At 30.5% G+C, this 12,835-nt stretch overlaps 5 protein-coding genes across 5 annotated transcripts; 4 read left to right on the top strand and 1 right to left on the bottom strand.

Moving 5' to 3' along the window:
- BX663DRAFT_495737 (uncharacterized protein) lies at window positions 1–3,070 on the top strand. The gene is made up of 8 exons (XM_051525684.1): window positions 1–139; window positions 209–802; window positions 922–1,086; window positions 1,144–1,442; window positions 1,560–1,818; window positions 1,879–2,564; window positions 2,631–2,742; window positions 2,798–3,070. The coding sequence occupies exons 2-8, from the start codon at window positions 400–402 to the stop codon at window positions 2,800–2,802; spliced, it is 1,929 nt and encodes a 642-aa protein (XP_051387373.1). The 5' UTR covers window positions 1–139; window positions 209–399; the 3' UTR covers window positions 2,803–3,070.
- A 129-nt stretch (window positions 3,071–3,199) lies between these two features.
- Window positions 3,200–4,392, bottom strand: BX663DRAFT_466022 (uncharacterized protein). The gene has a single exon (XM_051524049.1). It carries the CDS (start codon window positions 4,379–4,381, stop codon window positions 3,413–3,415), a length of 969 nt encoding a protein of 322 aa, XP_051387372.1. The 5' UTR covers window positions 4,382–4,392; the 3' UTR covers window positions 3,200–3,412.
- Window positions 4,393–6,323: 1,931 nt separating this feature from the next.
- BX663DRAFT_426346 (40S ribosomal protein S16) lies at window positions 6,324–7,022 on the top strand (the record flags this gene model as incomplete). Its single annotated transcript, XM_051522537.1, has 4 exons — window positions 6,324–6,353; window positions 6,490–6,667; window positions 6,735–6,901; window positions 6,975–7,022. The coding sequence occupies 4 exons, from the start codon at window positions 6,324–6,326 to the stop codon at window positions 7,020–7,022; spliced, it is 423 nt and encodes a 140-aa protein (XP_051387371.1).
- Window positions 7,023–7,797: 775 nt separating this feature from the next.
- BX663DRAFT_534545 (14-3-3 family protein epsilon) lies at window positions 7,798–9,217 on the top strand. The gene is made up of 5 exons (XM_051530575.1): window positions 7,798–7,850; window positions 8,109–8,166; window positions 8,241–8,272; window positions 8,347–8,962; window positions 9,051–9,217. Exons 1-5 carry the CDS (start codon window positions 7,842–7,844, stop codon window positions 9,098–9,100), a joined length of 765 nt encoding a protein of 254 aa, XP_051387370.1. The 5' UTR covers window positions 7,798–7,841; the 3' UTR covers window positions 9,101–9,217.
- A 370-nt stretch (window positions 9,218–9,587) lies between these two features.
- On the top strand, window positions 9,588–12,172 carry BX663DRAFT_426312 (SacI homology domain-containing protein; the record flags this gene model as incomplete). Its single annotated transcript, XM_051522534.1, has 8 exons — window positions 9,588–9,620; window positions 9,736–10,375; window positions 10,458–10,558; window positions 10,625–10,808; window positions 10,891–11,122; window positions 11,197–11,630; window positions 11,711–11,850; window positions 11,945–12,172. 8 exons carry the CDS (start codon window positions 9,588–9,590, stop codon window positions 12,170–12,172), a joined length of 1,992 nt encoding a protein of 663 aa, XP_051387369.1.
- Window positions 12,173–12,835: the final 663 nt, after the last annotated feature.

The raw sequence follows: 12,835 nt of genomic DNA, 5'->3' as shown, positions 1-12,835 counted from the left end.
TTATAAACCCCACTTTGCCATTTGAACTGCTTATTTATACATGATAATATAGAATAAGAAATATGATTTCTCTTTCCTTTCACTCTATTCTCCGCATTGGAAATCAATTATATATGCGTATAAAAATAGGCTTATTGAAGTAAATAAATAATAATAATAACAATAATAATAATAATAAAAAAAAAAATCGCTGACATTCAATAAAAAGAAGAGGATTAAGCAATCATATTCTCATGTCTTAAGAAATGAGTAAAATTTTCTAAATAGACGACAATTTTTCCCCGACAGACTGTATTTGTATTTACGCATACATTAACATATTTTTGCTTTATTTTACTTATTTATTTTCAAATTATTATTTTGTCAATTCAACTATACACAAAAACAAAATATATAATAATGGCTTCATTAACACCTACATATAATACAGCCTTTCCTGAATTACATTCTACAGGTCATTTACAAACTAGACCACCAAATCAACATAGGCGTTCATCTGGTAGCCATAACTCCATCCAACGTTCTTTAATTCCGCCTAGATTCCCCAGTTATTTAAAGCAAACACTTTATGGAAAACTAATCAAAGAACAATACGAATATTATCAAACCAAGCATGATGTTAAATCTTTGATGAATAACAATACCCATTTCTCGTCAACAAATAATCACAAATCTATTATAACACGTTCAGAAGAAGAGCAATGGAGTGAACTCGACTTACTTTTGCCTACTTGCTGGAATCCAAAAGACAAGTCAAAGAATATAGAAGTGGGTAGTAATGGGTTGGATTTAACATATATTGGTAGGGTTTTCTTTTTATGTATTTTTTAAAAGAATTTTCTATTCTATTTTTTTTTTTTTTTTTTTTTTTTTTTTTTTTTTTTTTTTGCATAAAATAACATGAAAGTATATGTATATTAGGTCCTGGAAAACAAGAAACACATGCTGCATTAGCTAGGGCTAATTTTCCTATGAGGCCTCAATGTGGATTATTTTACTTTGAGATGAGAGTTATTTCAAAAGGTGATGATGGATATATAGGAATTGGATTTTGTGCTGCGACCAATAAACTTGAAAGGCTCCCAGGTAAGCTAGCTTATCAAACTAACATATAAAAAAAAATACTAAAATGTATACATAAAGGATGGGATCCTGATTCTTGGGGTTATCATGGAGATGATGGACATTCATTCGCAGGTTCCGGTTCTGGTAAAGTTTATGGGCCATGCTTTACAACAGGAGATGTAATTGGATGTGGTGTTAATTTTGCTGATAATTCAGCTTTTTATACAAAAAATGGTAAATTCCTCGGTAATGCATTTACAAAGATAAATTTGAATAAACCAATGTTTCCTGCCGTTGGTTTACGCACTCCTGGTGAACAAGTGACAGTTAATTTTGGACATGAAAAATTCGTATTTGATATAGAACAATATATCAGAGTAAAATAAGATTTTATCTTGGCTTTTTTTTTTTTTTTTTTTTTTGAAAGAAGAATGACAATATTGACTTGTATTTTTTCTTTCTTTGGACTTTATTTATTTATTTATTTTTATTAGGATCAGCAATTGAAGTTTATCAATGAAATAACTACAAAAAGTGATAATATAATTGATACAACAAAAATTGAAATAAAAACATATTCTAAAGAAGTCATGGATCAGTTGATTTTATCCTATTTAATCCATCATGGTTATACTGGTACTGCAAAAGCAGTTGTACAGAACGTCGGTCATGTTTCTGGTCAGGAGCTCTTTTTATCCTCTGACAATAAAGAGATATCAAAAGAAAGTGAAAAAGATATGGAAGAAAGACAATGTAATGATACTATAGTATAGTATAGTATATTACTAATATGTAACTTATGTTCTATTATAGTGATTCGTTCAGCTATTATACATGGTAATATTGATGAGGCAATCGAACTGATCAATAAATATTTTCCTGGTGTCTTACAAGAAGAAGGACGTGGACAGGAATTACAACTTGCATTAAAATGCGGCAAATTCATTGAAATGATGCGTGAATATTGTGAATGTAGTAAGACAAGAAGGTTAAAAACTAATTCAGTACTGTTGGGGTCTGAGTCAAGATCATCAATAAATGATAACTCATCATTAGACATAGATAAGCAAACATACTCTAAACCTATTACCATTAATAATCATCCTATCCCTTCCAATTCGGCTTCTTCAAGTAATGGAAAACGTCGTTTAAGTTATGCCGCCATTGCTGCATCATTATCACCTTCAAATAGTACAGAGACGCCCCAAAATCGTACAAATGGTGATATGATGGAAGTGGATGGTAATGAATCTAACAATAAGAATAATAATGAAACTATATCATCATTAACTGAATCTATGAATGGTCATATATGGACAAGAAGATCAAGCATAACAAATAATAATACTATATTCAAGGAAGATTCTTCTTTAGCAAATGATAATACTAGTAATAGTAATCATACTGCAAACTCATTAAGACTTGTTATGCGTTATGGACAAAAATTACAAGAAGAATATCGCCACGATACTCGGGAAAAAACAAGATCTAGTCTCGTGGTAAAAAAAAAAAAAAAAAAACATCATAAAAGGAAGTTTATTTATTTATTTAAATCTATAAAATAGGAAATATTTTCATTATTAGCTTACCCTGATCCCTATTGTAGTCCAGTAGCTTATTTGATGAATATTTCAAGACGAGATTCTTTAGCTACAGAAGTAAATGCTGCTATCTTGGGTAATATATATATATATAGTGAACATATTTATTGATGTCTTTTAATTTACATAAGTCTAATTCTATATATATAGCTTTTCAACATCGACCTGAGATGCCTGCTTTGGAACGTATTTATAGACAGATTATACTTTCTAATAAGGAACTTGCATGTGAAGGTGATGGAAAGGCTGCACTGGTTAATATGGATGATTATTGTAAAAATGATATTGGGAAAAACGGGGAATATTATAATAGTCAGAATACCATATAGAAGATTTATTATAATAATAACATAGAGCGATTTCTATCTATCATAAATAAAATAAAATAATTGAATAGAAAAGAATAAGATGATGTATGCTTATATTATTACTCATACTCTCAAACTTTGTCACTCTTTAATATAAGGCCAGTCCTTTTTTATAGGGTGTCCTTTTACAAGACAAACTTTGAATTTTATTTGAATAAATAGCTACTTCAAATTCCTTATAGTAGTGGTAATATAGGAAGATAGAAAAATGAAAGAGCTTTATAGATTATGGCCTTTTTTTTTCTTTTCTCTCTTCCCACAAGTCTCTTATTCATTAGTCATCGAAAAAGGCTCATTGCTTCCCAATTTACACACTATAAACTCTGAAAATGATACAGTGAAAGTACTTTCTTCAATCAAAACTGGCTAGAAAATCATTTAAATCCAATTTTCGTTTTTAACAATGACTTTTCTACTATTCATTATTCCTTCTAATTGTCGCTGCTGAGTCGAGGCCTTTCTGTTGTTTGTCATGGATAATGATGGTGCAGAATTGTATTTAACTTCATCTCTTGCAAAACATAGTAAATAGTGTCTGTTTTCACTTTTTGCTATTTGCTGTTGAGTTGGCTTGATTTGTCTCTGCCACTGTTTACTATCACCATCAGCAAAATCAACTACTGTAATTTCTTTGATAAACTCATGCAGTTTTGGATTCTGCCTTATCTTTGTTTGATAACAAGCAACTTTATTTTCCCTTAAACTACTGATCCTTTTAAATCCTTTTATAGATAAATAATGACAAGCAACTTCTTGTATAACATTTGTATAAGATAGATCAATAAATAGAAGATTCGTAACCTTTGGTATATACTTTAAACTTTTATCGGTTATTAGCGGTAGACGGGTTAAATAAATCTCTTCTAAAAATGGTAATCCAATGAAGGTATCCTTATTGATGATATTATGAGTAGCCATATTAGCAATATGTATCATAGTATGATCTGTAATGTCTACATTGTCGGTTAAATCCAATATTTTTAGATTAATAAAGGCACGTAAAAGAGGAATATGTGTGTCCTGAATATGACAGTTGCTCAGATTGAGACATGTAATAAATTTAGGAAAGCAATCAGATACTGTTTTGAGGGAAGCTATAGCAGATATGGTGAAAGCTTGTGATAGATTCAAATAGGTCCAGTCAAGATCTGCTTTCCTCAATTCTTGGGCATGAGATTGTGAAATAATAGATAGAATAGATGAATTTAATGGAATTTTAGATTTAAATAAAAAATCTAAAAGACTTTCTACTACTGGGCTGAATGGAATACCTTCAAGTGAAGATATGTCTTTTGTATGATTTTTAATATAATTGAAGCATATTGTATATAGAGTTGAGACAGACATTTCAAAAAAAAAAAAAGAAAAGTTTGAATTTGTTCTATTGAATTAATGTCGCGAATTAAAATTCTAACTGTATTTTATGATATAAAATAACTATGTTCAATTTTGCAAGCAAAGTTCCTCCTTCGCTCACTGGAACTATCTAAAGATACTTTATTACAACGTCTATTGATACATATCTAGACTTCTATCGGCCGTTCCCATTGGTATAAACTTACAGAGTACCTCCTCTGGCACTTCTGTATTCCAGTATTAAATACTTTAGATCGTTGAACTCTCAAGTAGTTTCATCAACAATTCTTACAAAACAGCTTTGCTCGTCTTTGTAGCATTATCAATTCCGAATCGATTTCAGTTTACTGCCCTTCTTTGGAGTCTTGGTTATCTTCCTGGTGATATTCATCAGTCGTGTTGTTATTATCCAAATGATAACTTTACCCGTAAATGCTCCATCAAGTGTCTCTATATACCATTTATTCATCATTGCTGATCTGCCTTCTTTTTTCCTTGACCAGTCTCTCATAAAGAAAATAAAATTCCTGCAATTAGTTTATTAGTCCAACGATTTGTATCATTTTACATGAAATAAATTATCTTTTTTTGTCAAGCACTTCATATTATAACCTCTACTAACTCTACAATTCTAAGTATTTACTTCAAATTAGATCCTAATCAAAGTTCTTTTAAAAAAAACCATCAACGGCAGTACTACCTTCATACTTTCAAGTGAAAATCACTTAATAGCTTTTACAGCAAACAAAAAGAAAATTAGCTGTCCTCACTGCAATAAAATAATCTCCACTTTATAGATACGGGTCTCTTCCTCAACGCGATTCAAATGGTTCCCTTGTACTAAACAAATGCATGCTTACAAACTGCACACTACTCTCTGTAATACAATGAATACTAATCCCCCTTCCACCCTTCTTATTAATGAACTCCATATCCTTCTCAAAACTGAATAATAACACTTAATTAACTACTTTTTCTTTCTCTCTAAAAAAAAATGCCCTTAACTTATCGACACCTGGTAAGAGATCCAAAATTTGAAAAAGTTTACTCCAAGGTCAGAATGCTCAGTATAACTTGGTTTTAATCACCAACCCCCCATTCCATGTACCCCTACCACCGCATAACCTACACTCTTCTCAAGTGAGGATTTCACCTCTCCTCCTTGACGTGACCCCGTCAAAATCATACATATTAAAAATTCCCTCCCTCGTAATAACCATAAGCATCGAGTTTACAAAGCGGAATCGACTACATACTTCTTCCAGTCACTCCCCCTCCCCCCTCCGTCAAAAACGTATTCGCAATATCTTTTTTTTTAAAAGAAAAATGGAAACATCTTACCCCTATCTTGAAAAAGTTTTCATAAAACCCGTATCTGTAATAAAATTAATCTTACTCCACCTCCACCTCTTCTTATGCAGATAGAATAGTTTCTTTTCTTTTTTCTATTCATATTTGAAATTACTCTTTCTTCCTCCTTTCGCTTTTCTTTTTCTATCTCTTTATAGTATTTTTTAGTCTCTTTTCTTTTATTTTTTGAGCTGGTCCGGATAATACAGTAAAATTTATTATTATGCATTCATTTAGGTCGTTTTACTTTATTTTATTAACTAAATCATGAAAAAAATAAATAAATAAATAAATAAAATAATAATTCCGCTGGTGTTCGGGCCGAACTATTACTTCAATTCCGCGTTTTTTTTTTTTTTTTTCTCTCTGTGTAGTAGGGACGGGAGTAACAATTGTGTATGTGTGCGTGAATTAGATGATGTGAGAGTGCGACAATAATCAAAAGCAGATTTCCTCCACACAGAGGTTTTGTTTCCTTCTCTCAACCTAAAGGTAAAGAAAAAAACAAGAATCCATCCATTTTATATAACATCAAATTGAATACTAAACCATTCATTATTTTTTTTGATTGATAGTACCGAAAATGGAAGCTGTACAGACATTCGGCCGTAAGGTGAGTTCAACAATTCCAAATTAGCAATGATGGACAAAAAAAAAAAAAAATCAGCAATTTTTGAAATGAATTTAAATGGAACGAAAAAAAATAAAATAAAATAAATACTAAACTCGACATTTTGCATTACTTGTAGAAAACCGCCACTGCTGTTGCTCACTGCAAGCGTGGACGTGGTCTCATTCGCATCAATGGTTCTCCTCTCGAACTCCTCGAACCTGAGATTTTGAAGTTCAAGGTTTATGAAGTTATCCTTCTTTTGGGTGAAGAACGTTTCGCTGGTGCTGATATTAGAATTCGTGTCAATGGTGGTGGTAAGTAACAGAGATGCATGATGATAATTTTTGATGATCTTTCAATTAAATCGACTACTTTCTATAGGTCACACTTCTCAAGTCTATGCTATTCGTCAAGCTCTTGCCAAGGCCATTGTCGCTTTCTACCAAAAGTTCGTCGATGAGGCTGCTAAGAAGGAAATCAAGGAAATCCTTGTTCAATACGATCGTACCCTTCTCGTTGCCGATCCCCGTCGTTGTGAACCCAAGAAGGTAATGCACATAAACTGATCAATTGAAGTACCTTTGAATTATACTTACATTTTATTTTATTTTTTTAATATAGTTCGGTGGTCCAGGTGCTCGTGCCCGTTACCAAAAGTCTTACCGTTAAGCAATATATTTCTTCATTATTGGAGAACGCATATATGTGTTTTGGTAGATTTTTTTCGTTTCTAATAATAAAATAACCGCATTTTTTTTTAAAAAAAATATATATGTGTATACATGTATATGTGTTTACATATTCTGAAAGAAAGAGATTAAGATGGAAATGATAGTTATTGGAAAAGGTTCACTACAATGCATGTAGAGTATATTTAGAATTTATTGACCAAGTGGTTATATGATAAATAATGCTCAGAAACTGTTATTATTGCCTATTGAGGTGTAAAATAGTATTTAATTCTTTAATATTATTTACTAACATGTCTATTAAGTTTAACAAGAAGATCTCTTGAATATTAATTTTTATATTTAGTAATAGCAGCACGATGTTAATTTGACAACGAAAGACTTTCTTTGTTTTTTTATTTACGTAATATTCCCCCAATAAAAATTTGCTCTTTTTAAATCGAGGACATTAAAATGAAATTAACTATTTGTACAGTCAATTGAAGATGTCAATTACAATTACATCTTATTCTGCTTGAATATATCCAAAATGTATTCAATACAATTTATACATCTTCTAAAGAGCGGCGGTTTTCTTTATGGTTGCGCTGATGAAGGGTAATTTTTTTTAAAATTCCTTTATTACAAGCGGTGGGCATATAAGGACGTGTTTTTTGTTCTTTTCGATTCTTTGTATTTAATACCACCAATAGAAAAAAAGATTTTTTTTTCACCAATAAATAAACCTAAATAAATAAATTTTTATTATCTTTTTTTTTTTTTTTTTCAAAGTATTTTATTTTTTTTTTTTAAATAAAACATGACTACTGTAAGTGATATTATACTGTTTGGGCAACAATAGACAAAAAGAAGAAAGAATAAAAAAAAAAAATGAGAGGAGAGAGAAATACATTTTGTTATTTTTTTTTTTAAAAAAAAAGAAATCTACCTTTACTTTCTCTTCAATTTAACTTTCATCTTTTTTTTTTTTTTTTTTTTTTTTTTTTTTTTTTTTTTGTCGAGATGTCCCTAAATGTTAAGAAAATAATAGAATTTATTCACTCCTGTTTTATTTTGTATTAAATAGGAACGCGAAAATAATGTTTATATGGCTAAGCTTGCCGAGCAAGCCGAGCGTTATGACGGTAAGCACTTTTTTTTTGTTATATTGTGAATATATGTTTTAATTAAATACGTGTCATTTAAAAAAAAAAAAAAGAAATGGTTCAATTCACCAAGGACGTTGCTAAGGTATAATAAACATATTATATATAAATATTAGATTTATGTAAACTTATTATATATTTATTTTATTTTATTTTTAGATGGGTAATGAATTGACTGTTGAAGAACGTAACCTTTTGTCCGTTGCTTATAAGAATGTTATTGGTGCTCGTCGTGCCTCATGGAGAATTGTTTCTTCTATTGAGCAAAAGGAAGAAAGCAAGGGTAACACCGCTCAAGTTGAAAAGATCAAAGCTTATCGTCAAAAGATCGAAAGTGAACTTCAAGAAGTTTGTTCAGATATTTTGAACGTATTATCCGAAGATTTAATCCCTAATGCTCAAGGTGGTGAATCCAAGGTCTTTTATTTCAAGATGAAGGGTGACTACCATCGTTATCTTGCCGAATTCCTTATTGGTGATGCTCGTAAGAGTGCTGCCACCGAAGCACATGATGCTTACAAGAAGGCTACTGATATTGCCCAAACTGAATTGGCTCCTACTCATCCTATTCGTCTTGGTCTTGCTCTTAACTTCTCTGTCTTCTATTACGAAATCCTTAACTCTCCTGATCGTGCTTGTCATCTTGCTAAGCAAGCATTCGATGATGCTATTGCTGAACTTGATACCCTCTCCGAAGAATCTTACAAGGATTCTACTCTTATCATGCAATTGTTAAGAGACAACTTGACCTTGTGGACTTCTGACTTGCAGGACGGTAAATAAGAAATATAGTGATTTTAGTGATTTTTGGATTAAATTAATATACTAATATTTATTTTTTTTTTATTTTTTATTTTTTTTAGAAACTGATAAGGCCGAAAGCAAGCCCGAGGATGTTGAGGAAGCAAAATAGATATATTAAGAATATAATATTAACGAAATAAAGGATTATTTTATAAGATCGTATAGTGCTTTCATAAAAATAATTTTATTATAGATGTATAATAAAACTAAACTGTATCATATAGCCTATTCACGTATGAAGAAGTTATTATATATTTATATAAATATTATATTTCTGTGTCGTATTTTTTTTTTCGCATTTAATTGTCAAAGTCTTTATTTTATTTTATTTTTTATTTTATTTTTTACTTTATTTTTTTTTTTTTTTTACCATGAATCAAGATGTTCAGATTTTTAATGATAATCAAGAATGCTTAAACAATCAATATCTGACTGCTGAAATGACAAATAAACTACCAATAAAAGAGGAACTTGAGACATTAAATGGTAACGTCAATGAGGGTCCAGCAGCAAATGTTCCTAATTTATCTTCTCTTCATTCTTCGACTGAAGATCGAAAAAAAGAAACACTTAATTGGGCTCATCCACGTTTTGCAATGTGTCAATTTCAACTTTATGAAACTAAAACTGTAATTGATAACTAAAATACATATTTATATATATATAAATATATGTATTTGAAAAAGAGGAGAGAGATAAAGAGGGGTATTATGCATATATAATAACTTTTTGTGTATGATATAGAGATATTATCTTGTTGGCACAAATGAATCGAAACAACGATATCGCGTCCTTCAAATTCATCGTACAAACCCTACAGAGCTTGTTGTAATTGAAGACGATGTGCTCTACACAGAACAAGAGATGACACGTCTTCTTAAAATGATTGAAGATGGTAATTTAAGTGTAGGAGGACTTCAGTTATCACCAATGCGTATTTATGGTATCGTTGGCTTCGTACGATTCACTCAGGGCTGGTACATGATTTTTATAACCAAGCGCCGACGAGTAGCTATCTTGGGTGGACATTACATATACCATATCGATGAAACAAGGTTAGTCCCCATTAATCCTGGAGAGACAGCAGCAACGAAGATCAAGATTGATAAAAATTCAGATGAAGCACGTTATGTAGCCACATTTCAAAATATTGATCTGGCCAAGAATTTCTATTTTTCATATACATATGATATTACTAACTCACTTCAAAATAATATGACACAACCACCATTAACAACAACTAATAAAAATGATGATACTCCCGGATTATTACATAATGACATGTTTGTTTGGAATCATTATTTATTAAGTTCTGGATTTAAGAATTTAAATAGTCGTTCAGGATGGATTTTACCTTTAATATATGGATTTATAGATCAAGCAAGTAAAGTACTAAATAGTATTTGCTTTAATAGTAGCTTCATTTAATTTCTTTTTTTTTTCCCGAATTATTTTATCATTAATAGAAATCTCAGTATTTGGCAGAAGTATTGTAGTTACACTGATTGCTAGGAGATCTCGTTATTTTGCTGGAGCTCGATTTCTTAAACGTGGTGTAAATGATAAGGTATACTTTATTGGTCTATGTAATATAATAATTTGAATTCATAATTCATAATTGAAAAAAAAAAAGGGGTTCGTTGCAAATGATGTAGAAACAGAGCAAATTGTTGCAGATATGGCAACAACTTCATTCCATTCAACAGATTATCTTTATGGGAACCCACGATATACATCATATGTACAGCATAGAGGCTCTATTCCACTCATTTGGTCTCAGGATACCACTAATATGTCACCCAAACCACCTATTGAATGTAGATATACAAAATATGTATATATATATATATATGTATGTGTGTGTGTGGATGGTATGAACTAATGTTTTCTTTTGAATAGTAAATGTTGTGGATCCCTTTTTTTCAGCAGCAGCGCTTCATTTTGAAAACTTATTTCAACGATACGGTACACCTTGCATTGTTTTAAATTTAATTAAACAAAAGGAAAAAACAAAAAGAGAATCCATATTAGGAAAGGAGTTTGAGGAAGCAATATCTTATTTAAATCAATTCTTACCAGAAGACAAAAAGATTAAATACATTGCTTGGGATATGTCAAGAGCTTTTAAAAGGTATAAACGTTAAACCCAGCAGCGTAAAAATAATAATAATAATATGTTCCTCTATATATATATATTCAAACAAGTCATGATCAAGACGTAATTGGCTATTTAGAGAAGATTGCAGAGGAAACAATGGATGCTACAGGATTCTTTCATAGTGGAATTCAATCAGATAAAATCAAATTAAGACAGTCAAGACAGCATGGTGTGTTAAGAACAAATTGCATTGACTGTCTTGATCGTACAAATGCAGCTCAGTTTTTAATGGGAAAATGTGCTTTAGGGCATCAGCTATATGCATTAGGAGTGATTGCGTCGCCTAAAATTGATTTTGATTCAGATGCAGTTAATATCTTTACAGAAATGTACCATGATCATGGAGATACAATTGCTTTACAGTATGGTGGGTCACATCTTGTGAATACTATGGAGACATATCGAAAAATTAATCAATGGACAAGTCATCCTCGAGATATGATTGAATCTATACGACGTTTCTATGCCAATGCTTTTTCAGGTAAGGATTCCTTATTGTGACATGCATATATATATATATATATATGTAAATGGTAACTAATAATATATATTTGTATATAGATGCTGATAAACAAGATGCTATTAATTTGTTTCTGGGTAACTTTGTTACTCGAGATGGACAACCTATGCTTTGGGAACTAAGCTCTGATTATCACTTGCATAATCAACATCCGTTAGAAAAGGCAGAGCGTAGAGAGTATGTAAAAATATATAAATATATGTATTATATTTTATGTATATTTAGACTTACTTTATTTTAGTTATCGCTATTGGTATAAAAAAGAAGTGTTAGAGGACAAGATAGATGATAATCAAGATTTAGATTTATTCAAGATACCTAAACAGTTTCAAGTACCTGCTTATAACCCAGATGCTAGTGATTTATATCAAGGCTATTGGGTTGAATATTATAATCATGAACACTATACAAGTTTAGATAGTCTCTTTACATTTAATATGAATGGAACACTTAAATATAGACCAGTTAAAATATCTGCTCATTCAAAAGAAATAAGAGAGTAAATACATTATACACACATACATATATATATTTATATACATTGATAGACAATTTATTTTAATTATTTGTTTCAAGGTTAACTAAAGCAGAAGCATTGGATATGAGCCCATTTACTGTTAGGGCCATGATAAAGACTACTGCGGCAATTAATAATAATACAGCCACAACTACAATATTATCATTTAATAAAGAAGATAAAAATGAAGAAAAAGCAGATAAAAAGAGCAATATAACCAATGGTAATGAAATATTACCTTCACGGACTATTGAAAGCATCACGCAACGTAACTTGGATCCAAATATAACTCCTGCAGAATATAAAGAATACAAAAGGTTTTTTTTTTCCTTTTTTGATATTTTTATGATGGAGCTTAACAAACAGTTTTTCTATAGATACACTCAACAGTTTAAGAATATCGAGAAGCTTACTATACCAAATATAACGACACTTACGTCAGAAGAAGAGAAAAGCAATATAAATTTCCCTGAATTTCAGCAATATTTGAACCATGTTCATAAAAATGAATTAGATAAATATCCTAATGCTATTGAAACAATAAGTATTGATCGACAAGTATATGAAACTTACGTTATGGTGCCCAAAAGAGCCGCTTATTTAGCAATGCAGACAACTAGCAATAACAATAATAATAATAATAATAATT

Source organism: Cokeromyces recurvatus (assembly GCF_025118155.1).
Source record: "Cokeromyces recurvatus strain NRRL 2243 chromosome Unknown BX663scaffold_2, whole genome shotgun sequence".
Lineage (NCBI taxonomy): Eukaryota > Fungi > Mucoromycota > Mucoromycetes > Mucorales > Mucoraceae > Cokeromyces > Cokeromyces recurvatus.
The sequence above is the reverse complement of the archived record's forward strand: the minus strand, read 5'-3'. Positions and strand labels throughout refer to the sequence as shown.